This window comes from Lycorma delicatula, chromosome 8 (genome assembly GCF_047948215.1).
Source record: "Lycorma delicatula isolate Av1 chromosome 8, ASM4794821v1, whole genome shotgun sequence".
Classification (NCBI taxonomy): Eukaryota; Metazoa; Arthropoda; class Insecta; order Hemiptera; family Fulgoridae; genus Lycorma; species Lycorma delicatula.
In genome coordinates, this window is record NC_134462.1 from 42,259,417 (window position 1) to 42,286,403 (window position 26,987).

General features: G+C 28.8%; 1 protein-coding gene across 3 annotated transcripts in view; it reads right to left on the reverse strand.

The window, feature by feature from the left end:
* Positions 1-3,411: 3,411 nt before the first annotated feature.
* LOC142329158 (uncharacterized) overlaps positions 3,412-26,987 on the reverse strand; it is a 539,826-nt gene continuing 516,250 nt past the window's right edge. Inside the window, exons 5-8 of one of the 3 annotated variants that reach the window (XM_075373510.1) lie at positions 26,436-26,591; positions 14,483-14,687; positions 10,761-10,817; positions 5,035-5,172 (exon numbers count right to left, since the gene is read on the reverse strand). In XM_075373510.1, coding sequence (XP_075229625.1) covers positions 10,773-10,817; positions 14,483-14,687; positions 26,436-26,591 — 406 coding nt within the window. In that variant the 3' untranslated portion in view covers positions 5,035-5,172; positions 10,761-10,772. Of the gene's footprint in view, positions 5,173-10,760; positions 10,818-14,482; positions 14,688-26,435; positions 26,592-26,987 lie in introns of all 3 variants that reach the window. The other 2 variants (XM_075373509.1, XM_075373508.1) reach the window with 2 other exon arrangements.

The following is a 26,987-nucleotide window of genomic DNA, read 5'->3' on the forward strand; positions in this document are numbered from 1 at the left end:
AGTCTTCTCCTAACACTTCTTCCACTCTCCTCTCAATTCCTCTGTACAGAATTCTAGTTAAGATTTCTGATGCTTGGCTAGTTAAGCTAATTGTTCTGTATTCTTCACATTTATCTGCTCCTACGTTCTTTGGTATGACTACAACACTCTTTTTGAAGTCATTTCGGTAAACTCCCTACATGCTACATCTCTAACAATTTGTTTTACATACTCCAAACATTGCCTGTCTGCACAATTTTTCCCTTCTACCGGTCCCTCCAATATTAAAGCGATTATTCCAGGATACCTTAATCTGTAGCCTATAAGTCTGTCTCTTCTTTTAACTGTACTTTTCCAAATTTTTCTTTCTTCATCGATTTGCCGCAACACCTCTTCATTTGTCACATTATCCACCCACCTGAAGAGCTCATTATGAAATATTTTCCATAACCTACAGGATAAAACTGAGCCATATATTACAACAAAACAATGTCAATAAAAAAAAATGACAATTTTAATTTAGTAAATACCAAATAATAATCAGAATAATACAAATAATTAAATATAATTATATATAAACAAAAACTAGTAAAAAATTAAAAAATAATCATTTACAACTACAGGGATACCCAAAAGAAACTACAATTATTTTTTGTAGGCAAGTGGGTTGGCAGTGCTTCTCCTGCTAGACACTCTTCCTGCTCAGTTGGCCAGGTAGCACTTATGAGAAACCATCACAGTGAACAAAGTGACTGTCACCAACTCTCAGTGATTTCACAATGGCAAAAGGAGTAACGTGCCCAGTGGTGGCTTGCCTCCACTGTCAAGTCCTCGAGGTTTGTCACTGAGTGGTTTGTGCCATGGGACCATGGCACACCAATGGGTGGCTGAGCACCAGTTGAAACAGTGGGCTCACTGAGATGAGGCCACCATTGGGTGACAAGCAGGATGTTTCCAGTGGTGCATCCTGACAAGGTCTTGCTTACCAGCGGGTGACTGCGAAAGATAAAAAACCGTGGCTTATCTTAATTGTACGTAATTAAGATAAGTCGAATCTTATATCATAGCATGTCGCCAATGCACGGCTGAGCCACATCGTTTTTCTTTTGCTAATCATCCATTGGCAAGCAACAGTTTGTCAGGACTGGTATCATTCTGCTTGTCAATTTGTGACAAGCATAAGATAAAAATAATAAAAATATTGGTTGGTTGAGCCGCAGATTGGTGACATATATTTTATTAAGTTAGATAAAATGTTTAAAATGAAGGTGGAAAAATATCAAACCCTTGTCAGGGATTAAACCTAAAACTAGATGACCTAGAAGCCACTACATTAATTTTGTATGAACTTTTTCCTTATTTCAACCTCTAGAATCAGTTTCCATATCATTTTTCCTTCCTCCTGAATCATACTGCATATATATATATATATATATATATATATATATATTGCAGTAGAATTAAATGAATGAATTATATTTAAAGTATAAAAAAGTATCCAAAGTGGTTGCTAGTACCGCCACACCCGTGCGAATAAAATATAGTATTCGTGCAAGCTTTAGTTAGAATCAAAGAGCGAGAAATGTGTTGTCAGCTTTTTTTTTGTGGTAAGCATTCAATTGTCATTAATATAGGTACTATATTTCAATTTTCTGTGCATTACATGGTAGGGTGTAATACAATTTAGGCTAATTACAATTAAGAAAGGAATATTTTAATAAAAATAGCATGTTCAGGAGAGAAAATTAAAGAAGTGAATTTAAAGTTCACCTTTTTAATTAATGAATTTATTGAAGTATAAACATTCTTATACGTATGAATAAATTCAGTTACAAAATTGATATAGCCCTTTATTTTAATTTGTAACCTCAATTATACGATTAAATACAAAATAAATTGTGGGGGGGGGGGGTGGGTCAAATCATATTATTATTACTTCTAGGGTCTGTCTAAATCCATTAGGGTATATTTATGATTTACTGCAGTTTATTTGTTAAAAAACTAAACAGGCGCACGACGAGTGACAGTCCCTGGCTAGTGGACGTAGAAGGAGACTTAGCAATTGGTATAATCTTGACAAAGTTTCCATGGAATGCAAGATAGAAGGAATCGGTTTTGTCGCAATATTTTTGACCGACAGCATCATATTCAATGTCTATGTGTCCTCTAATTGTGACGGCAATTGATTTCGAGAGGTCTTACATGATGTGGAAAGACATGTAAGAATGTGAAGAAAGCAGGTAATACTAGCCGGGGATTTTAATGCGGAGTGCGCGGAACTTTGGAGTCTGAGATCCACAGGCATGGCTATGAACTAGCAATTTTTCTATCATTGAACTGGTAGTCCTCAATGAGCTCGTTGTCCCGACATTTGTGGGAAGAGGAAACGGGTCGGTTCTAGATATAACATCTATCTCTGAAGGGCTAGCCCCTCTGGTAGAGAAATGGGAGATAAGTGAGGAGTTCACCAGCGACCACAATACGATTGTCTTTGTGGTCGTTGATGAATGTCCAAGACAACAGATGCTTCCTTAGTGATAGAAACCGTAGAATCACAGCTGCAAAGAGTGGTGGACAAAATAATTGAGGACATGGGAAATGCACACCCTGGAAAGCAGCTGGACAGCAGCTGGCTGCTGTCCAGCTGCTTTCCAGGGGGTGCATACCAGATTGTCATGAACAAATTCGGCAAACGCCTCCCCATGTTGGCACAGGATCAGACGAATAGGGCTATATCATCTTTATTCACGGCCACTGAAGAAGAATAAGCAAGAATAGACGGAGGCCATGCATTACGCTTCTCGTTAGAAGAGCTACAATGGGCTGCATCAAGAATTAATGTGAATATAATGTCCGTAGCCACCTCCATAATGCTGTATGCGGTCCCGTATGGTACTATGTGCTGGGGGTGAAGTGTAATGTAACGAGGATGGCTTCTCTACAGCGCCGCACAAACATGCAAATTTTCTCATCCTATCGTACCATATTGGGTGTAGTGGCGGAGGTGATCGCTGGAGTTCCACTGATCCACTTTCGAGCGCTGGAACTCAAATGAGTTTATAATGGTATGATGAAAGCAGTGGCCAGGAAGAAACAGATGAGTGGCAGGCAGAATGATTTCTCATAATTTCGTTAAAAAAAAATGGTGAGAAGCTGGGTTGGTTTCAAATGCAAAAACAAAATAAGCAACCTCTGATTAGGACTCCAGAGATCATAGTCAATATTCAAAGAATTCTGCGAACTGAAAAAATCTGTAAGTTATCACTATGTTTGTTTATCTGTTCACTCTGGTGTTCGAGGTTACAGTGTTCAGCTCTGTTCACATGCGCGCATGTGTGTCTGTGTGTGGTTAATCTGTGCAATAAAGAAAAAATATAAAGGAAAATTATTCTTATAACAATAATAATTATAAAATTAATAAAACAACAATCATTTCATGTATGAAAAATTCTAAGTTTTAATTTGTTTAATAAGCACAAAGTAGTTGAGAAAAATATAATTTATACTATGTTACACAATAAAAATCAAGTCAATAATAGTTATAAATTAAAAATAATTTATTCGTGAACAAACAATACAATTACTGAATCGAATCTCTATCAAATTATTGACAAAAAAAATTAAGTTTACAATAGCAGTTTTAAGTAATTTTAAATAGCGGTCATAAATAGATGCTGATAAAATTATCTAACTGTCAATTATGTTAACCCTTAAGCTTATACTGTTAATCTGTTGATAATCACACAATAACTTCAACTGCAACTGTTGAATTATTAATTGACCAATTCATTTAGTTGATTTTTAATTAAAACTTTCATTATACATTTATTGTTTTTTATAACATAGTCAATGCACAAAAATGAATTTCACTATGCAATTATCTTTAAAAAAATTAATTCAGAAAAAAATTGAATTTTTTCAGTATCAATCGTTACATCAAGTAACTTGTTAACATGCAAAATTATAATAATGATTGTCTCTTATGTATAATAAAATACAGACTATATAAGGTGGGAATTGTATTAAGAAGGGTTAAATCTACAACTATTCACTGTAAAAGTAGTAATGAGTAAAAACCTAAGAGGTAATTTTTTTTTTTAATTCAATAATTTTTAAGCTGATGTCATTACAATTATTAACAATTATATGTAAAAAAAATAGTACGGATAAAAGACATGAATGAAGCAATAAATGAATTGAAGAAACAACTTGAGTGCAGAGTAACAATCTATAGAAAAGATAAGGATTATTACACTTCATTTATGATGCTTTAAATATTTTTATGTAAAATACTAAAGGAATGAAACATTCCATTAAACCAGTCAACTGACTAAAACTTGGTGGTGACATAAACTTCAATTAAAAAACTTAATAGAAGACTAGTTAGATTTTTTTTTTTTTTTTTTTTTTAGTTAGAAGCTTGAGGGTTAAATAATGTAAATCTATAACGGTTTTATAAGTATGTAAATCATATTGTATTTATAATAGTATATTTCATGAAATGATATATGGTTTGTATGTGCTATAGAAAAACATTCTCATGTGCTATATGGAAGGCATACTCCATAAAATATATTTATGAAATATTTATTTAAAAGAAAAATCAGAAAAACTGAATTAAAAAATTAATTTTATATTTATTTATTTATACATTTTAGCATTAAAAAGAATTATTGGCATAAAGAAATGCAAGAGTCTTTAAAGGTGAAATGTAATATAGTATGATTTAATTGAGCATAGGATAGCTCAAAAGTATTAAAAATAAAAAAAAATTAAACATACTTTAACTTTCTATAGAAGATTTTGATAAATAAAAAGTAAAACAACAGTATAAAAACATTAAACCCATAAAACCCTGATGGTCTCTCCTGGCGTACAAAATGTGCCAGTACTATGATATTGTGAATCAACAGGTGTTGAACTCCAACGACGGTGATTATGATCGACAATTGGAAGACCGACTTCAGGATATGTTCGACATTCTGGTAATCCAACTTCATGAAATGAGCTCATAGATGAGAAACCGCTTTCATCTTCTGTAAGTTGCGGTGTCATCGAAGAAGGTTTCACTTCATTCTCATCCCCTGTACACTGCGTTGTAGCTCTTGATGAACAGGAATTGATGCTGCTAGCATCAATTGATTTGCGGATCCCCCCACAAGAGCTTTGAAGCAATGAACTGCAGCTTCCCACCTGACAACAAAAATTGAAAAAAGTACAATTATTTATTTTAGTAATATGATGTATTTTATTAATACATCATAAGTTAAATGAGTTAAACTTTTAATACATAAAAGTTAAATCTAAACTTAAAAATAACATATTAATATAGCTCATGTAATAAACAGTTCAACAGGCAACACATTTAAATAAACTTAAAAATTCAAAATTGTTTTACAAAATTCAACCTTTTTCATACATGATTTAAATCACATTATAAATTCATCAGTATGTAAAATAAAAAAGCCAGCGATATGGAGATGCCTGAAACAAAAAAGACAAAATTATCCTTAAAACATTCTTTTGTAGATTATTGTCTTAAAATTCTTTTGCAAAATTTTTCACTGAAAGATGTGTACAGGCTGCAAAAATCTTCAGAGAGAGGCTAGTATAAATAATTTTTTAGAACATTTACATTTAAGTATTAAAGACAGAGTTTTGTAGTAATTTTTACTTTTATCAAGTTTGTAGGAGCTGTTTTTGTAAAAAAAAAATTTTACTTACAGTGTAGAGTGATAATTTTGGACTAGAATCATAAGATTTATACGGTACTGTCCAAGATTGTACATAAAATATCAGTGAAATTGTTTCAACAGTTAAGAACTAAAAAAATCATGAAAAGACTCAAATATACACACATATTATTTTGGAAACTGCTTTTCTAGATTTCAGGATCCCTTAACATCAAGAAATGTAAAGTATTTTTTAAATGTTTCATAATCAGTACATTCTCTGTTATATATTATTTCATCTGAGGAAATAAAAAATAATTTATTTAAAAAATCCTAAACTTTACATTTTCACTACATTAATCAAAACACCAGAGAAGAATAAATATAAGTTCAATATTTCAAATAAGTAATGTTTGTTGAAATTAAAAGCTATGTACCTCTTATTGGAATCGAGGTAAAATGTTGAATATATTTTTTTATGTAGTACAAGTCAACAAGCAGAAGATGAATGGAAATCCTTAAAAAGTTTTAAACTTCCTAGGTGGCTCAACAACCAAGCAGAACTACAAGATATGGTAGCTTCAAGAGTTAGTTAGCTAATATTATTAATATCTAGTCCATACTATTTTTCATAGGTTTCATGGCATACCATTTTCTGTGGAAGATTGGCTTTTAATCATACTGAATTTTTGCATTTAAAGACTGAGGACATTGTCTTCAGAGGTAGCCTAATCAACATACACTCCTCAGGATGGCATTGTCTCTATCTTTTACTTCTTTTTCATACAGGAATCATCATTCCTTTTCCTAATTTCTGTTCCCTTTTTCCTCTACTTGTTAGTTTCTTCCCTGTAAAGTAGCAAGGTGACTTGCAAGGGAAATAGTACATCTCTGTTCAGGTTAATCCATAACCACCAAATGATTGCATATAAAAAGGCCCTTTCTAGGTGGCAAAAGTACTTCAGATCAAGATCTAGTGCCTAAATAATTCAATGTAGTGCATTGCTAACAACATATCAAGTAAGTATCTGTCTATATCAAGTAAATTAAAACAAACACCATTAAATGAATATCAGGCCTATCAGGCCTCCATAAAGAAAATGTAATTGAAAAAAGGATGACGTGACAAATGTTAAATTAATGCTCACTCTGTAATAGTTTAATTATTTTGAACAAATAAAACTCCCAAAATTAGTAACTAAATAATTAAGATACTTGTTATATGTAACTTATGGATTTATGAGCAATGTAAATAGAAATCAGGTGTGTTAGAAATCAGTCAGTTCCTGTGTATGCTGACTTAACTTCTTTATTAGACATAAGATTTTAGTTTTACAGTTGGTAGTAATCATCTAATGTAATTACAAAACAATTTTTGTATTTGCATTAAGATGACATTTAAGTAAACAAAACAAGAATAAATTTTTACATCTCAGCATTAGTGGAAAAATAATAAAGATACTGCTGCCGTCAATAAAGAATTCCACATGAAATTTTATAACTATTCACTATTTGGGTAGGCTGAACATAAAATTTCAAAATACTGGAGACAATGGAGATACTACATGATCAGGTAAGCCTATATGCACTTTAGAAAAAAAAACAATTTGTTGGGGAAATATTGTTACTGAAATCCCAAATGTCATTTAGAAAGATTTCCATTACGCTGGAAATATCCAGAATAAATTTACGAAAGATGCTAAAGAAATGAAAGTTCCAGTGTTAATAACAAAGATTATTCATGCTGTTTATGAAGATAATTTTGGGAGAATAATGGAATTTTATGGGAATTTTTTTACTCATTGTGAGATACTCATTTCTGTAGCTCACTGATGTAATCTGATGAAGTGTGGTTCAAATTTAATGGTATTATAAACAATCATAAGTGAGTTAATTTTTCTGATAAAATACCTTACATATTTGTCTAAATGACCTAAACTACTGAAGTTGCCACTTGAAAAATCAGTAAATTTTATAAATCAGGACAAAAACTTCACTGGAAAAAATGTTTAATTTAGTGGTTAAATATTGCTAACAAATGCATAAAAGCAGAAAAACAACATTTTGAACACTTACTCAGATGTGTATTAAACATGTAATTATAAAAAAAATGTTTTATTAACCTTTTTCTTATTAATATTTGGAGAAGTAGACTTTTAAAGCACCTAGTGTATTAAATTAAATTTATTAACAGATTTAATTAAATTTATTAATAACAATCCCAAAATTGTTAAATGGATTCATGAAACATTTGAATTATAGAATGATTATAAAACATACTTTGAATTATTAATAAATCACCAAAAAGAAGTTTAAACAGACTGCATTTAGAAAAATTCATAACACATCCATAGTTAAGACTATCGCATTTAACTTCACTTATGTATATGTACATGTATTATATCAATAATTATCACACATGCAACAATTGAATGATGAAGTTAATTCCTTTTAATAAATTATTATTATTATTATTGTTTATTGTTAATTTGTAATTCAAATATTAAAAAAAAAAAGAAATACGAATCTAATGTAATTCTGCCAATCCAGTGAAGTTCAGATTGTAAGGTAGTATAATCCAATTTATCCTGATTTTCTTCATCTGGATTGCCCAGACTAGTTTGAAAATAGGGATATTATAATATACCCATTAATTTTAACAAAAGTTTCACTAGAACCCAGAATCCCATTTGTTATGTTTTGGTTCAATTTTTAAAATTTTAAGTTTGTACAATTGAAATATACAAAGTAGAGAATTTAATTTATTAATTTTATGAAATCTGAAAATTTATATTTTTTATATTTTCTCATAATAAATGAAAGACTATAAATTATAAACTCATCAATAAAATGGGTTTGACTTTAAACAAGCAGAAGCTATTGTAACCATAGTACACATCGGACTTATCCATCCTCATTAACTACGAGGTCTATTTTTCAGTCACTCTGTAGTTAACGTTAATGTAGATAAAATTAAACAGATATTCCAGAATAATTAAATAAAATTAAACAGTAATTAAACTAGAAAATCTAAAAATAATATGATTCTAAATTATAATTTTCAATTAATATTAAATAATCAAATGCTACACCAAATCTATTACATATGCACATTTGTGATAAATAATACCTATTAAAAACATATTCACATTTTTAAAAGTACATAAAATTTTATTTCACTAATAATTCTGATTTTTTTTTAATACTTTTTTTATATACGCGATTGTAGAAATTTTTTTTACAATCACAGGTTAATAATTATTAATAAATCAATATATTAAATTTAAAAAAAGTTAAAAAAAGAGAGATGAAGTCTGATTCGAACCGATGTGCGTTCCCTTGTAAGATCCAAATATTTCATTAATTAAAATTTTATTTGGCTATAACTCTGGAACCAATGAAAATAAGTACCACATGATATATCATTGAAAAGCTCTCAATGAGGGCTTATAACTGCAGTTAAGAAAAACTACAAAATCCAAATTTTTTTGCAATTTTGGACTTTTTTGGACACTTTTGGTCCAGTCGATTACAATAAAAAGGGGAGGTGCACAACTAGATGTTACAGAAGTCCTAATTCCAAAATTTCAACATCCTACGGCTAATCATTTTTGAGTTATCCGAGATATGTACATACATACAGACGTCAAGCCAAAACCAGTCAAAATGCATTCAGGGATGGTCAAAATTAATATTTCCACTGAAATCTGAAAACCAAAATTTTTCGCTTTCACAATACTTCCTTTATTTCATACAAGGAAGTAACACTCAATGATTTGTACATTTTTAAAATGATTTGTTAGAACAAAAAATACACCTTATAATTAAAACATTTTAGCTAAATAATATATTTGGCATCAGATCAAATAGTAAAAAAGGCTATGAAAAATTGCTAAGATAAATTTATTTGGTTAAGCCAGATATATGAGGCTTAGATCGAATATCTGGCATAATACTAACTAAACTGCTGTTAAATAATGGATCTTTGAGAAAGTTACTAAAAAAAAAACAAAAAACAAAATCCAAACCTTAAATAAACTTTCCAGATTAGTAAATAAAGTTTCCAGACTTACTAAATAGCTTTTTTGTTCATCAGAACTATATAATAAAACTCTTAAGAAGTTGGTCAGTTTCCTGATTGGAGATGGTATATTCATGAATTAATTTAAAATTAGAGGGTTTTTTTAATAGAATACTCAATACTTAGATTACACTAATAGTAAAACAAGATTAGTAGACTATTATTTCTGGATTGTAGTTGCTCCAAAAGAAAAAGAAAAAAAATTGCTATTCTGATCAATGTTTCACCACAGTTTCTCTTGACCCATTCAGACAAATGCAGAGGCAGCTCATTTTTTCTGTATCATTGCATACCTAATCATTCCTGATGTGATCTATATGTACTGATCAGAAAAAAAAAAATTTATCATTATCTTATGAATGGTTCAATTTATGGAAAAAAGGTTATTTGGGTAAAAAAATGATACTTTTTATTAATTATAACAATGTATATACAATTAATTTTTATTATTATCATATTTTAAGGCATGTTAGTTAAAATTTAGTAGTGGTAGAATTGTGCTTCTCAACACGTAGGCTCTTCATTCCATAAACAAATCATACTTCAAGGTTAGGGTTTGACAATTTCATAAATGAATACAATGTTTTCACTGTTACAAAACAAACAATAAATAATATGAAGTAAAATATTAATAGCAAGCAATAAAAGTAAAATTATAAAGGAAGATAAAAATGAAAAGATTACCACTTCTGTACTGTTTTATTACGTTTTACCTGAACAACTATTAATTTTTCAGTTAATATATATTCTTGATACTGTAATAAGAAGCCTTAAAAACAATGAAAACTGATAAAAAAGTAAAATGCTACAAAATTTCAACATTTCTAATAGAAAAGCTGAAACAAATATGAAACAAGCAATATAAAACATAACTGGTAAATAAAACAAAGCGTATAGAAAAAAAAAAAAAAATGACACTTATTAAAACCATACACAAGTATATAAATTTTAAGCCAAACTACATAAATTAAAATAAAAAAATACAAAATGTACTTTTTTAAGCTAAAAGTATGATTACAAATACTTGCATAATAGTTCCACTAGCGTGTTCCAGCAGAACATGTACTCTGTGTATCGGAATCGACCTGCATAAAATGGTACCCAAAATTTGAATTTTATATGAATATTTACATAGAATTTACTATTCATTCAATATGAAATATAAAATAAAAGGTGACACTGTTTTCAGAGGTACATGATTTAAAAAATATCTTTTTAACAAACATGCATACAATAAAATCTTTTAACTAACATGAAAACCAATTATAATCTCAAATATTTACAATATTTGTAGTTATGAGAAGATATAGATAACTGTTTGAATTTTCCCATTTCACCTACCTCTACTAAACTAACAATACTTTTATCACTTGAAATTTAATTGTTTTTTTACCAATGAACAACCTAATTTATGTCAGATATTTCCTAAGTTATTTCCTTTTTCTACTAGTTAAAAGTGTAAACATTATACAGTAAAGAAAGATTTTATGGTAAAACAATGCTGAGAAATGATTTAGTAAATTTTCAAAAATGGGGACTAGTTTACCAATCAGATTTATAATGATTATGTTAGTCACGTTTATGATATACAATTAGCTAGTTAATATCAATTATTTTATGATCCTGGTTGAATGAAAAATACTTAATAAAATCATAGTGGGGTTTTTGGTAATATCTGTAAAATAAATATACCATTCATTAGATTTTAGACATTAGAAATATATCTTTGCCAAATGGACTTGCAAACAGTTTGTATGTCATGAACAATATACAATTAAACTTGATAGTGTTACATAATGCTCAGTTTTAGAGATACGAGACAGTTTTCCTTTATGAACCATGAGCAAGTTTTTTGATAGCTTTCCAAATCTGAGGCAAAGCCATTTACTATATGAGCTGGTTAATACAAAACTTATTTATTAGTAACATAAACCTCTTATCTTGGATCTTCTGAGGAATTTGGACAGAATGAACTTGAATGCCTGCTGCCACAAGAAATCTCGAAGCATGCCTTTACGTAGGTTTATACTCCACAAAAGGCTTAATAAAATGGACCTTTCTGGTGAGTTTGTTTTTACCGTATTTGTAAGTAGCCCATTCCAAGGTTAAGGGATTTATTACATAAGATAAGCTTGCTAACCTTTCTTGAATATACATATACATGATGACCACAAGTGTGATCAAGCAGTTCTTTAGAAACCATTTTCGCTAATTTCAGCAGAAACCTTTAAAATTATTATATTGTCTTATAATGAATAAAAAAATGTTAATCTAACAGTAAATGGTATAAAATTCCAAAAGAAGACATTGACTCACTACATTTTTACAAGCTACAAGTCAAAAGAAATTTCATGAAAACAATATTATCATGCACTATTCTTGCTATGATCTGAAAAAGAATTGGTTACAATTAAGAATTAAGATCACACGTATACAAAACAACCATATTTAGTGTAATAAAAATGTTGTCAATAAAAAAATAGCTGAAAAGATTAAGATTTTTCATACTAAATGCTTAAATACACCAATAGCTGATCTTTACTTTTTAACAGTATTAATCGTATAATTTCTCATGAAAATCAATTCAACTCAGTACATTTGTTTGAAAATTATTAATTTTTATTATAAGTACAGTACAATCATGCTAAATATGGCTACCCATAGACAACTTTTATATCCGTGTTATAGGCTAATCACGATATTTTGAATATAAAGTAATTAAAAAAAAAAAAAAACAATACCAATTGAGTTACTATTGTAACACAATTAAAATATTATTGGATTTTACGGTTAAAAATAAGAATACTATGGGGTAAAATAAAATGTAGAGACATAAAAATACAGTAGTGAGTTTATATTATGCAGTACTTATTTATAGCTGGATTTTATTTCCACACTGGTGTTTTCTTTTTAGAATATTAAACAAAAGTAATTATATATGTAGTATCTTAAGCACTTTCCCTCATAGCCTAGTTGAAAATTCAGTACAGTAGTAACTGATTTGAATTTAAAACAGTGTTAAGTAATATACAGTACTACTTTATCAAAACAAATAACATCATTAACAGATCTGAGTATAACTAACATTTACTAAGTATACTAACAAAATTATAACTAACACTTAGATTTAAAACTGTTATTGGAAAAGTAGAAAGTTATTTTTGTTTGCTTAGAGTTCATACATTTTTCAGTGTGTAATTTCACAGAGCTAAATGTTTTAGTGTATTTATTTATTCTGCTCAACTTATAACTAAATATTTATATGTAATTAAAACATGTTTCTATATACCTACTAAAAATAGAATTTTTTATATCTGATAACAGATCTTATTTTGGGGGACATCCTTCTATCTGCATTATTTTGAACCATGTTAAAGTGTGGTTGTTCTGAATTAATATACTTCTCTATTTACTTCTCATTTAATCAGGCTTATCTTTTAACTGGTCATACAATGTTGAAGTGCAAACAGCAATTAAAAATATCAGAAGTTAATTTTATATCAATTATTTTACAACTTACCAACAAGAATATTATTTCAATCTCATCTTACCATGTTTTAAAAAGACATTTTGAAAAAGACATGTTTTGAAAAATTTCTCTATAATGAGTACATCACACTATTCTATGTACCCTCTATTGTGGAATATTATTGTTTTCTTAACTTACCTTTTATTTATCAGTTTTGGGGAATAGATGGGATAGAATTTTGAGATTCCATAACTCATCTCGTTACATTAACATTAAAGTATTAAATTTTAACACACCATATGTTTCAGTCAAATGAATATAAATATATGAATGAAAGTAAAACAAGAATACATAGAAAAGTTTCCTGAAGCAATTACTGTCCAACATAGTTCAAGACACCTTTGTCTTGTAGTACCCTAAGTAATAATATATAGGGAATCATTTTAAGCACAAAATAGTAACTTCTTTTAACCAGTCTTTTGACTAGTTATAATCTTCTTTGTTTCTTTCTATTCTACAGTTAGACATTACTACAACATACCACTACATATTTTATCCTTAACAATTTTGGTTTGATGTATTCACTAATATAATCATTCTAACTTAAAAAGAAATTTGCTAATATTAAATAAAATCTTTAAAAAATTACTAAGGACATTTGCTCAAATAATTATTCAAATGTAGTACTACATAACAACAAAAAACGGACAATAAGAAAGCCAGAAAGGTAATAATAAATGTTTAGAGATTGACATCAGAGGAATAAAATGACTGATTGAGAATAAAATGGGTTGATATGGAACAAAACAAGATGAATGGAGAAAATAAAAATCTGAGGAAAAATTGTTGCAAAAGCAAATTGGTTGGTGGGTCATAATTATCTTAAGGCATCCAGAGTTAGTTATATTAATACTAGAAGAAAATATTAAGAGGAAAAACTATAATGGAAATCAATAATTAGATAAGCAACAAACTGACAGTTTAGGAATAATATTATAATTTTTTTTTTTTTAAATCAAAAGCAATGGAGTTTACCAAATTGGTAAAATAACTAATGACAGAAAAAATGTTTTTTCTTCATCTATACTTCCTTCTATTACTAAATGCATTGACTCAGCTGCCTTAATGCATATGACCCACCAAGTTCCTCCTTTTACAAGTTTCTGCCACTAAATTCTCTTATCTCATAAACATCAAAACTCATTTCGTAACCTCTTCATTACGTACACACTTTATTTACCTAGCTACATTTATGACATTTAACAACTCAAGAATACTAACCGATGTACTATCCCTACGTTCAGACCCTGAGTCATTCAATGTTTCTGATGCTGAAGAAATTACAGGTGTAGGTGTGGGAGTGAGACGATGAGCCAGATCTGGTTCTCTTGTACCAAGAAGTGATTGTACTGTACGAAGCATTCTGAACGCCTCTTGTGATAATTTTTCCACTGGTACTTCTTCAACTACAGCTCTTGGAACTCTCCTGAAAAAAAGAAAAATATATTACAATACCAACTTGAATTGCTTCTTCTTTGATCTTTGAGCTTATATTAAGTCTAAAATAATTTTAAAATGAGACAATTTAATGCTGATTTTGGTAAATAATAGCAGTAAAGAGATGTATGTCATGAGTTGATACCAAACAGCTGTGCTAAATAGAAAGTTAAACTCACTCAAGACAGTTAGAGGACTTTCTTTCTGTAACTCCCATTTATTGTACAAAGAATTATTTTATAGTGCCAGATTTTAGGCAATTTTTAAACAAAATGAGATCTTATTACAATAAATTAATATGTTTAAATTTATGTATTTCTAACTTATTCTGAGATGATAATCATCAATGGAAATGAATACTGAACATTAAGAAACAGATGAAAGCATGACCAAATACATTTTATAAAAACGTATTTAAAAATATAACTTGCTATTTACATACAAGATATCTTTTCAGAACTATAATCATGTTATTTCATTATTGTTGTTTTGGATCTTGCCTTTATTAATGATGCTCATATTGATAAGATTTGGTAAAACTCTTAATGTTAGTTAGCTCTAAAAAGATCTTCTGGAACCACATTTTCATATATTTAAAAAATTAGTCATATTTTTAATTAATTTTTATAAAGTTCAATCACATATTACTGTGCTGACCTTCTACAGTTCTATAGCAACAATTAACTCCACCAAATAATCTGTTCTCCTAAAGAGCAGATGGTTTCCAGACTGAAGATTTGGAGAGATGTTACTAACAGACCGCACCTAATGGACAGCGATTAGCTTAAAATGGAATGGTTCCTAATGGAATAAGGAATTACCTGGTACCAATCTCATCTTGATGCAAATAGAAAGTATAAAAAATTCCAAATGTATGAAATAATTTTTAAACAGCAATTTATTTAATAATGAAGCAATGTTAAAGGTGAAATATTTTAAAACATGTAGGAAGGTATATGTATATAAATCCTGACAAGGTGTAAATATGAAAACTGAGTTGTTATGTAGAAGAGGGACTAACAAAGTCAAGAAAAAGAAGCTTTTGGAGCCTTTCATTCCTATTTTAATTAACTCGCAACTGCAACCCTTCCTGTTTTTTTAAGTACATGTTAGACTTAAGGACATGAATGCAAAAAAAAAATCATACTACAATCAGAAAAAAAATGTTGAACAATATGGTGTTAAATAATGACATTTTAAAATTATAAATGATTTGCTTTTAAATTACAAGGAAATTTTTTTGCCAAAGTACCTCTCTAAACTAATCATGCTGATTCTTTTTTAGTAATCAATAGCAATACAAAATGTTAATGGCATACAATTAGCTCCAAAAAATAATCTCCCAAGATTTTTATAGTTTTTAATACACAAATAAGTACTGTAGTAAACCAAGTAATTTAAAAACCTCTCTAAATAACTGTATTGCATAATCAACAGCAACTGAATAGCTCCCTACTGAAATTTAAAAATTCTTTATGAACAAGAACATGACACAATTCTATTAACATAATGAGACCATCATAAACTATTGTATGCAATTCACTATCATCCAGTTCAGTTAAGCAATTTTCCAGTTGCTGCTTTATCACAGTAATTGGATTAATGTGTATCACTTGATAGATAATTCAGAAACTCCCCAATTTCCTAGCAATATTATTAGAAAGAGTAAATAGACTCCTCAAATTCAGCAGGAGCATAATTGGAGTGAATGATTCCCATCTTTAAAGACTATACAAAATTTATTATGTATGAAGTTAAAAAGATAAGCAAGTTATCTCGTTCGAAGTAAAATGAATCCATGAATTTCAAGTTAATTATGATAGTCCAGTGTAATTTTTTAATGTTTGATTCTATCTGTTGAAATAATGTAAGGTCTTATCTATTAAATCTAACCTTGTTCCAAAAGCAACATTCAACCACTTCATTATTTAAATAATTTATGTACTTGCCAAGGAATGAAGCCTAATTTGAGCTGTTGTTTGGTTGGCACTCAAGAGCACATTGCTTGCTAGTTCTGTTAAAACAATGTTTTAATACAGCATGAAAATCAATGAATGGCTTTAATTGGAGAGAACAGAGTGAAATAATAATAAAAATGGAACACAGCCTGTCTTGTGTCCATAGACAGAATCAAATAATAGTATAGTGAATGTATTATACAGTAAGTGTATCATTATGAACAGTTCATAAAGTAAATTACAGAAAAAAAATATTGTAAATTGTAAATAAGCCAGTCTAATAAGTAAAATGTTCTTTTTCAATGTATTACAGAAATACTGCTGCTGATAGAAATACAAAGAAGAATTACCGATCATTATTTCATATAATAGTGTCTGAGCAGTACAAAGGGTTATGATTTGTCATTATCTCATGTAGGAGACAGACAGTTTTAAATAGATGGTTCTTATCATAGATCTATCTTATCTATGATTAGATAGATAGAGAGATATTCAGATGGCTAGATAATCCAGTTGAACCAGTAATATTTTAGTAATAATGACTCCATAAAACTATCTTCCTACTAGGTTTGTTTTTTGATTCTGATTAAGAACAATCTGTTCAGGATATATATCCTGACCAGATGAGAGAAAGTTAAAACAAAGTACAGACTATAATTACAATCCCTAAATAAATAAGGAGTTACTGTCTCTGAATCAAAAAAATTGCCCTACGTACCTGGAGAATTCCAGAATATTACACAAATCAATTAATTTTATTGGAGAAAAATTACAGCAGAGTGATAACATTATTATTATTTTTAATTAATATTATCATCCCTAGAATGGACTGTGAGCCATCAATTACAGTTTGAAAAATATTGAGACAGTACCATTAATTGAAATCCTACTTGTTTTTTTCTTGCAATTAATTTATTCACGCAGATATAAACTAACAATTAATTTTTTACTTTATTATTACTTCATTATAAATATGAAAAAATAATTTATAAGAAATTATTCTAATGAAAATAATTAACAGATTATAATGCTAATGAAAAAAGTAAAGGTTAATTTCTGGTAGTTCCACACTAATCTAGATACAGTAAATTAAATACTATGATGAAATTAAAATTATATAATAGCAGGAGTTAACACTTTTTAATGAGCAATCTAATTTTGTCATAAACCTTACCTTATAAGCGTACAAGTAACTTGTTTTTTCTCACAATTAATTTATTCATGCAGATATAAACTAACAATTAATATTTTACTTCATTATAAATATTAATATTTAACACATTTTTACAACTATTCTCACTATTATCATTATATAACACTACTATTAAAATAAAATGCAATTTCTTTTATATTTTATTATTACACAGAACTTTCCCATAACTTAAATTTAGGACAAAAATTTATTCACAAGCAATTTATAATAAAACTAATACCATTCTCAATAATTTCAACTTTTAAAAGTGTAATCCTTCTAATAATGCAAAGTGAAATACTCAAGAATAATTTATTATTAACATTTTTCAAACGGCTCAAATGAATAATTATGCAAATCAATTTCCTACATAATTTTTTATTAATAAAAAAAATTTTTTTTAATTTAAACAAGGAAAAAGTCAGAACTTACAAGATACTTAGGGAAATCATCACTTTAAAGCACATGTTCTTTCTGATAATTTTTTCATGGATTCCCTGTTTCAGTTCTTTAATAATAAAACATATCCTTCATCAGATATGAGTCGATACAGTTCTACATAATGAAAAATTGTGTTAAATATCTGATATCAACAATTTAAATTTAAATGATCTAAGTTGTTTTCATTGTATATTAAAGTAATTTCAAAATGAATAAAATAATAATATTCATTATTGGCAAAATGAAATATAAAATATTTTTAAAAACAAATTTCAAAATTACCGACTTTGTAACTATAAAGAAATGTGCTTTCAGAAAATCTTTTTTATTATTATGCAAATTATAGACGTATTTACCCCAAGAATATATTAACTGAATATAAAATTTAAAGTGATCTGATAATAATTACACAACAGCTTAAATAAATGTACGAATTAAGATATGTCATAGATACTATATACGAGGTCAGTTTAGAAAATAACTGAACTTTCTGTTTTTAATTTCTATTATTAATTTTACGGGTTATTGGTCCTTGTCGTCTTCAAAGTACTTCCCTCCCCTACCCTCACACTTTTTTCAGCGGTGTTTCCACTTTGCGAAGCAGTCCTGGATAGCTTCATTTCAAATGACCTTTAAGGTTTGTGACGAATTTGCTTTAATGTTATCAATAAACTCAAAACATCTCCCTTTCATCACTGATTTTAATTTCAAAAATAAGAAAAAATCACAAGAAGGCAGGTTAGGTGAGTAGGAAGGCTGAGGGAAGACACTCATCAGATTTTTGGCACAAAACTGACAAATTGACAAAGCTGAGTGTGCAGGCGCATTTTCATTGTGAAGAAACCGTTAGTTGTCTCACTACAACCTGGTCCCTTTTTGCGGATTTTTTCATGTAACTGTTGTAAAATGCCTTGATAGTACAGCTCACTATTTCACCTTGAAGTAAGAATTCAAAATGCACAATTCCATTAAAATTGAAAAAACAGAGCACATCACTTTGACACTGCATCAAGACTGATGTGCTTTCTTGGGGCATGAAGATCCTTTGCCAATCCAATGTGATTATTAAACTTTTGTCTCGATGTTGTAGCCATAAACCCAGCTTTTATCTCCTGTTATGATACTTTGCATGAATCTTTAGTCACCATTGGCTTGTTCAAAAAGTTGTCAACAAATGTCCATTCAATGTTCTTTCTGTTGTTTGGTCATCAAATGAGGAACAAACTCTGCTGCAACTCGATGCATGTTCAAGTTTTCAGTCAAAATGTCATGGCAATTTCTCTGACAGTCAATTGGCGATTTGCACGCATCAGATCATTGATTTTCTGAACATGGGGTCATCAGTTGAAGTTGAAGACCTTCCTGGTCGACAGTCATCTTCAATTGATTGACAACCACTTTTAAATCGTGAAAACCATTAACATTTTGTATGACCCAGAGCATCATCTCCTTAAGCTTGTTTCAAAAGTTGAAACATATCTGTGAAAGTTTTTCCCAGTTTCATATAAAATTTTACATTGTATCATTGCTCCTGAAAATCACACATTACAAAAATTGCTACTAACACTTACATACGTTGCACTCAAATAACAATAACACGAAAAGTAAACGAGATATCAACAGTCTATGAACATGTGGTTACAGAGGAGGTTATGCAGAACATAATGCCAACCACACATCACTAAATATCTTTGTTGGCATGTAATTAAAAGTGTTCGGTTATTTTCTGAACAGACCTTGTAAGTTCACTAACATATAATTAACATACTGGAAAAACAACTTAAAACCAAACCTCTACAGACCGAACACAGTCATAATATGTAACATTTTATGAATGAAATGAAAAGGTAAATTAAATTAAATTCTTCAATATTTACATTAGCAAAAATTTAGCAAAGGATGGAGGCCACCACTCTCTGCTAACAGTTTGTTCTTCTAAAAAAGCCACATGAATGAATGCTAGTGAACAATTTCATGTGTAACATGTTGCTCCATATTGTTGGTAGAAGACAAACTCTTTTTCATACTTTGTTAAATGAGCATACAATTGTTTAAAAAATTATTTGTTAAGCTTCTGTATTGATAGTCCAATAAAAAAAATATTGACCTCATTATACAACTACCAGAAACAGCATTCCATACACAAATTTTCTCATCACGAGGTGGACGCTCAAACATCTGGTGAAGATTTTCAGTCATTCAATACCTGATATTGTGCGAATTTATATGCCCAAATAAATGAAACCATCCCTTGACTTACATGAAATGCAGTATCAACATGTTGTTCATTAACAATGTTTTTAGAAGTCAATTACAATAATTATGATGTTTTAGTTTGTCTGTTGTCTTAAGTCATTGTTACATAATACAGTTTCAAATTTAAATCATAAGAATCTTACAGTAAGATGTATATTTTAAATCACTTTGTTTGACAACTTACAAATACATTTTTTCGGACTGGTATTCTTTGAATTTAGACTATGGTCTCTGGAGTCCTAATGGAAGGTTGCCTATTTCATTTTGTATTTGAAACTGACCCTGTTTTATGCCATTTTTAACCAAATCATGAAGCTATTCTTTACTGGGATACTAACATTCAATTTTTCTGTGAATAATTGATACATTTCTTGAAAGGATCAGAACGCACATAAACTTAAGCACATAACACACTAAAATTAGTCAATAAACACCAACAGTATAACAACATTTAGTAATCCTTTATAGAGAATGAATTATTCCTCAACCAGTATTTTTAAACAAGTGTACAATGAAAAATAATTAATTAAATGTGGCTTTAGCTGTTGTCAAATATTCTTCATAAAATTTTATTTTACATGATGCTACTCTGAAATTTACAGTAATATCCAAATAACAGCATAACATCTCCACTCATTTTAATAGATTTGTAGAAAATTGTCTTTAGTACGAGATTAAAAAAAAAGAAAAAAGTTATAATAGCACTGATTTTAAATTCCCATGAGACATCTGGTGTAAGACTTTGAGCATCTGGTCTTACATTTATCACTGTAAGATGCAGGGATGATGTGATACTACATATAATTTCCTGTTTGTAAATACCAACTAAAATTAAACACTACAATATCTGATTAATTAGGCTGCTTAGATTTCAGCTGTTTAAAACAATATATATAATAAAAAATATTCTTACATTACATAATAATTCAGGATATCAAACCCTACTTCAACTACTTATCCTCCTTTGAACAGATCATGCAGAAACTTCTGGATTATAAGTTTAGTAATTTAACACTATCCTTTATTATTTAGTTACAAAACTTGCGCTGTATTTAGAAGCAGAGAAAAGCTAACAGAACATATGGCTCTAAAAGCTAAACCATGCAATTTTAAATAAATAACTTCTAAGAAGATATTACGCATTCAGTTTAAGTTCTCATTCCATTCCATGCATAGGGCCCAAGCATGATCACAAAAAATTGAAGAAATTTTTCAAAATACCAGTGTCAATAGATGAAAATCACATCTCAAAGGTAAATATTCACTGCTGCTACTAGCAGCAACTAAAATACCATATTCAGAAGCAGCCCCAATAATTTCTATTTTGACTTAATCATTGTAAATAGGACAGTCACGGTCTGTGGAAAGATCAGAGATATTGTCTACCAAATCTCATCATGTTGCTTTGACCCTTGATTCTTTAGGTGAATGTGAAATTGATGAAATAATCAAATTGAATAAAATATTGATTATAAAAATTAGAGTAATTTGAGGATTGTAGAGTGGATTAGTAGAAGATAAATGTGAAAACTTAATTACACTTTGAAAATAAATGGGAATAGAAGATCCAACTGTCTACAGTTGATGTCACTATTATAGATCTTACTTTTTATAGTAAATATCACTTTTTGTAGATCTATATGTAGCAGCATTTCTCAAGTTTATAATTTTTCAAATCTGACGCTTTTTCTGCAAAGAGAAATTAACCTGCACTTTTTATAAATATTCCAAAATTGCATATTATTTTTGCTCAACCACTTCAATAAATCTCTTTTTTCATTCTTTTTCAATCCTGGACACGACAAAAAACACAGCCTTAGGGGTGTGTTTTTACTGCCACATGGCAATATAACCTCAATAGAACACAGTAAAAAACATGAAAGAAATGGAGATGTTCAAATAGATACCTAATTTAGTAGTGATCATGCAGTGTTACCACATGAAATAGTTAAACAATGCTGAAGTAATAATGATAGGTTATATGATCACCACAATAGTGCACAACAAACAAGTAGAGTTGAACATGTTTAATTCAAGTAGTTCCATGTGTTATTAGCTATAACTGAAATGTAATAATAATGACTAGCTCAACACATGTAACAAATACCTGTTGTTTGCTAAGGTGATAGCAACAAGTAAAGTTATATTTGAACAACTTAGTACATCTACAAATCAGAAGAATATGTATGCTCAAATACATAAAATGAATTTTTCCCTAATAAATGGGCATCTCAATATTTTCTGATCAGTTCTAACTTCACACAATCTATACTATATGTTATACATCATCAATACTTTTATTGATGTAGCTCATATCTGATCAATCAAATGTTTTCCAGTACTAATAATTTTCTGTTTTCAGGATATCTAGATTTTTATTTATATATTCTAATATAAATAATCTTTTAGAAACCTTCTTTAGGTCAACGTAATTCCCTAGTCTTACATATATCAGCACAAAACAATAATTCTCAGTTATTTAATTCTTTCTAAGTATATCTTCATTTCTTGTGGTTGGAAGGTTGTGGTTTTATTTGTTTGTAATTTTTTCTTTAAGTTTTTTTCATAAATTTTACATAAAACATAATATTTTATTACACATTTTGATGATATTAAATATTAAGGTCTTCTCTTCATTTAAAACTCAAAATGTTTTAAATAATAGTACAGTTTAGAATCTCTTTGACAAAGAAAATTTTTCTATTATAATTTAAATAATAAATAAATAAAAATGTAAGATAAATGTATCAACTGTAAGTAAAAATTTGCAATTTCAAGGGTATGTTACATAAACTACTTTCAAATAAATGGCATAGTTTATCAAATATCAATTCATAATTATGACAAAACATTCAAAATTTGAATATTAAAATGTATCATCAGGTTCTAAAAAAAGTTATATAATATGCTAAATTTGTTTTAGCCAGAAGACCATCTGATCAGTTTAGATACAGTTCAATTTACCTTACCACATCCTCTTTTGTGATTATTTACATCTTCAAGTAATGTAAATGGAAAATATATCACTCAAATCTTACAGTAAAATAAACACATACAATTCTTCATGCAGACCAGCAATCCATAAATGTCATTGCCTTACTCTGTAACAATTTACACTAAGTGATATTTTAAAATACGTTAAATTTGTTTTTGAAAGTGTAAAAAAAAGATTGATGAATAAATGCTAAATGTTGAAATTATACAGTTAGAAGAAGGTCATGTTTATTTTGAAATGTTTTCGAAAATAAAACTGTTTATTTTATTAAGATGAAAATGTATATTGCCTATGATTAAAATATTTGAAAGTAAACTTTAAAAAAACAATTTAAAAAGTAGATTTAAACATTTAAGTTTACTTTAATGAAAATTTAATTTACTTTATGTTTGCTTAACATCCACAGCAAAACATCCAACAACTTACCATTCAGTGCAATTCAATGTTAAAAAAATTTCTCCTTCATTGAGACTTGTAATTTTTCAAAATTTTAATCCCTTATGCCACTTCTCATATCATTATCATTGAAATCCTAATTTACAGGTAACATAATCATTTTTTTAAGATGTACATTTATGTTATGGTTATTATTCAACAAAACACAGATTATGTTGTTCAAGGAATGGAAACGCATGAAATAATGAATGTATAACTTTTATAGGTCATAAAAGTTATTTATATAGTAGTTTCCACTTACCAACAATCTTTAATAGGAATGTTCGAGAGCTTTCGGATTATTAATCCATCCTCAGGAACAATGATGTGTTATCTATATATACAAAAAATCAATGTTTGTTTGTCTGTCTGTTCTTAACTTAACTCGAGATCTACTGGACAGATTTGTCAAAAAGTTTGCACACCTACACTTTGAAACCCTGTGGTGAACATAGGCTAATTTTTTTGGACCTCCGACATAACAAAATTTTACAACAAAATTTAAATCACTTTATTTCTTCCTTAAAGCTTATTTAATTTTCAAAATGACTTTGATTTTCAAGAAAATTTAATTTTTAGCTAACATTTTTTTGAATTGATTAATTTTGAAAAGGGCTGAGGTTTTAACGTACAGTTATTCCTAAGTTTCAATTGATTTAGCGCACATGCATATGTAATTTTTATGATTCATTCATTTACAATTTTTTACAGCTGTGTAAAAACATAAATAAATAGCTGCTTTTGTTTATCATGTGTGTGTTACTAATTAAAAGTGTGTAAAGTATTTAACTGCAATCTTTTAAATTCTGTGATCTTTTTTCAAAACATTATACCATGCCTAAAAGACATTCTTCAATTGGGAGAAATACAAAAAAAGCACGTTTGATGAAAACTGTTCGTGCGGCAGAGACTGAAGACGAAAGACAGTCAAGATTGGAAAGCGCCGAATACACACAGCCCAATCCCGTTCGACTGAAACAACTGAGCAACGGGAAATACGTTTAGAAAGCGATCGTATATGCACAAATCAATCCCGCTCGACTGAAACAACTGAGCAATGGGAAATGCGATATGCCACAGTTACTGTATGTGTGTCTGACTGCACCTGCCTCCGGTTACTTGACTAATAAGTATAAAATAAAAAGATTGACCACCACGGGAAATGCAAGTAACCATATAGTGCGAGCAAAGCTGCGACTAGGAGCTAATAAAATTCAATTTAGTATAATTAATGATATGTGAAGTAAATAATTATAATATATAACACATCATTGTTTCCAAGGATGGATTAATAATCCGAAAGCGCTCTAACATTACTACTAAAGATTGTTGGTAATTGGAAACTACTATATAAATAATTTATATATTAATAACAATGGGCCGTGCTTAATAAAATAATTAAAAGTTGCTTTCACCAAGTTTACATTCTTTTATTTTCGAAGATTCTATATATGCTTCCTAACTGTAGAACCATCATTGTAATGAAATGCAATATGGTACATAAAATTTGACAGGAGTAGACCACAAATAATTTGGGAGCTCATGTAACAGAAATTAACTCTTTTAATCGTAATTTTACTAAAGGAATTTAAAAAAACAAAGCAATGAATACAAGAAAAAAAAAGCACTAATTTCTTTATGGTAACAGATAGAAATGACACCATAGATCATCAATTATCATACATGTATTCATTTGGATATATATGTATTTGGATATACATGTTTGCTGGATTTGGAAGGGCCAGGTTAGTCTTCATAGGAATGAGCATTATTTTTATTTTGACATTTGATAATCTGATTCGATTAGAAATTACATAAATATAATTAAGAAAGAATCAATTTATTTTAATAATGCACATATCAAACGCTTCAGGTGATCTTTTATAAATCCGTACAGAAGAAATATAGTTTATGGTCTTGACTTGGTTTGAATTTCATTAAATTTTGATCAATTTTGATTTCATTAAATTCTGATTAAGTAATCTGAACATTAGTACAGAAAATGCATTAATCACAAAGAAGCAATTAATTTTTTATTAGAAATTTTTACATGACAGATATGCTCATCTTATCCATTGAGGATAAGATAGGCTCTGGTAGCTTAGAAAACAAGTAAAATTAATTGTCAGAAAACAGGAGAAACATAATTATGACCCTGATTCATTAGGAAAATTTTTTATAATAAATTTATGCCCATTCCTCTGAAGACCATGGTTAGTATCAATTTTTGTTTTACAGAAATATTTATTTAATATTATTTTAGTTAATGTTACTCACTGTGCATTAGAACATGATTGTCAAATTAGGAGGAAATACACTATTTTTAATTTATGTAAAAAAAAAGTTAAAATGTTGAATTCTGAAACAAATTTATGTCAAAATGTTTACTTCAACTAAAAATTTGTTTGTATGTAATAATTAAACATCTTGAATATTTAAAATACATGTAAATAATTTTACCATGTATCTCTTAATGTTGCATAACTATTTGACTCTTGCATCAATGCAACACTACTAGCTCTATGGACGTAATTTGGACTAGGTGAAGGAGAAGAAGGCCTGCTGTGGCTGGTCGGTGTCGCTACTGTATGAACACTTCGTGATCGTGGCACCCTACTAAAAGAAAAAAATTAATAAAACAGTACAAAACTATTATACTAAGGATAAAAATAAAAGAATTTAATGCTTTAATGCTTTTAATATAATATGCATTTTACAGCCTAAAATGACTTTCTTAAAAAAAAAATTAAAAATCACTTTTTACAGCATTCAATTATTAAAAAAAATTTCTTTCATCGTACAAAAAACAAAACGTTTTTAATTTGTATCATAAGAATAAAAATGCTATAGAATTATAGTAAACTTCTTCAAATTATGTAAAAACTGAATAATAATTATGTAAAAATTATTTTAAAAAATTAATAATGCTAAACATGCACAATCAATTCCATTGTAGCAATCAACTATAAACTGATAGATCATTGAACAATGAATCTTTTATATTTTCTATAG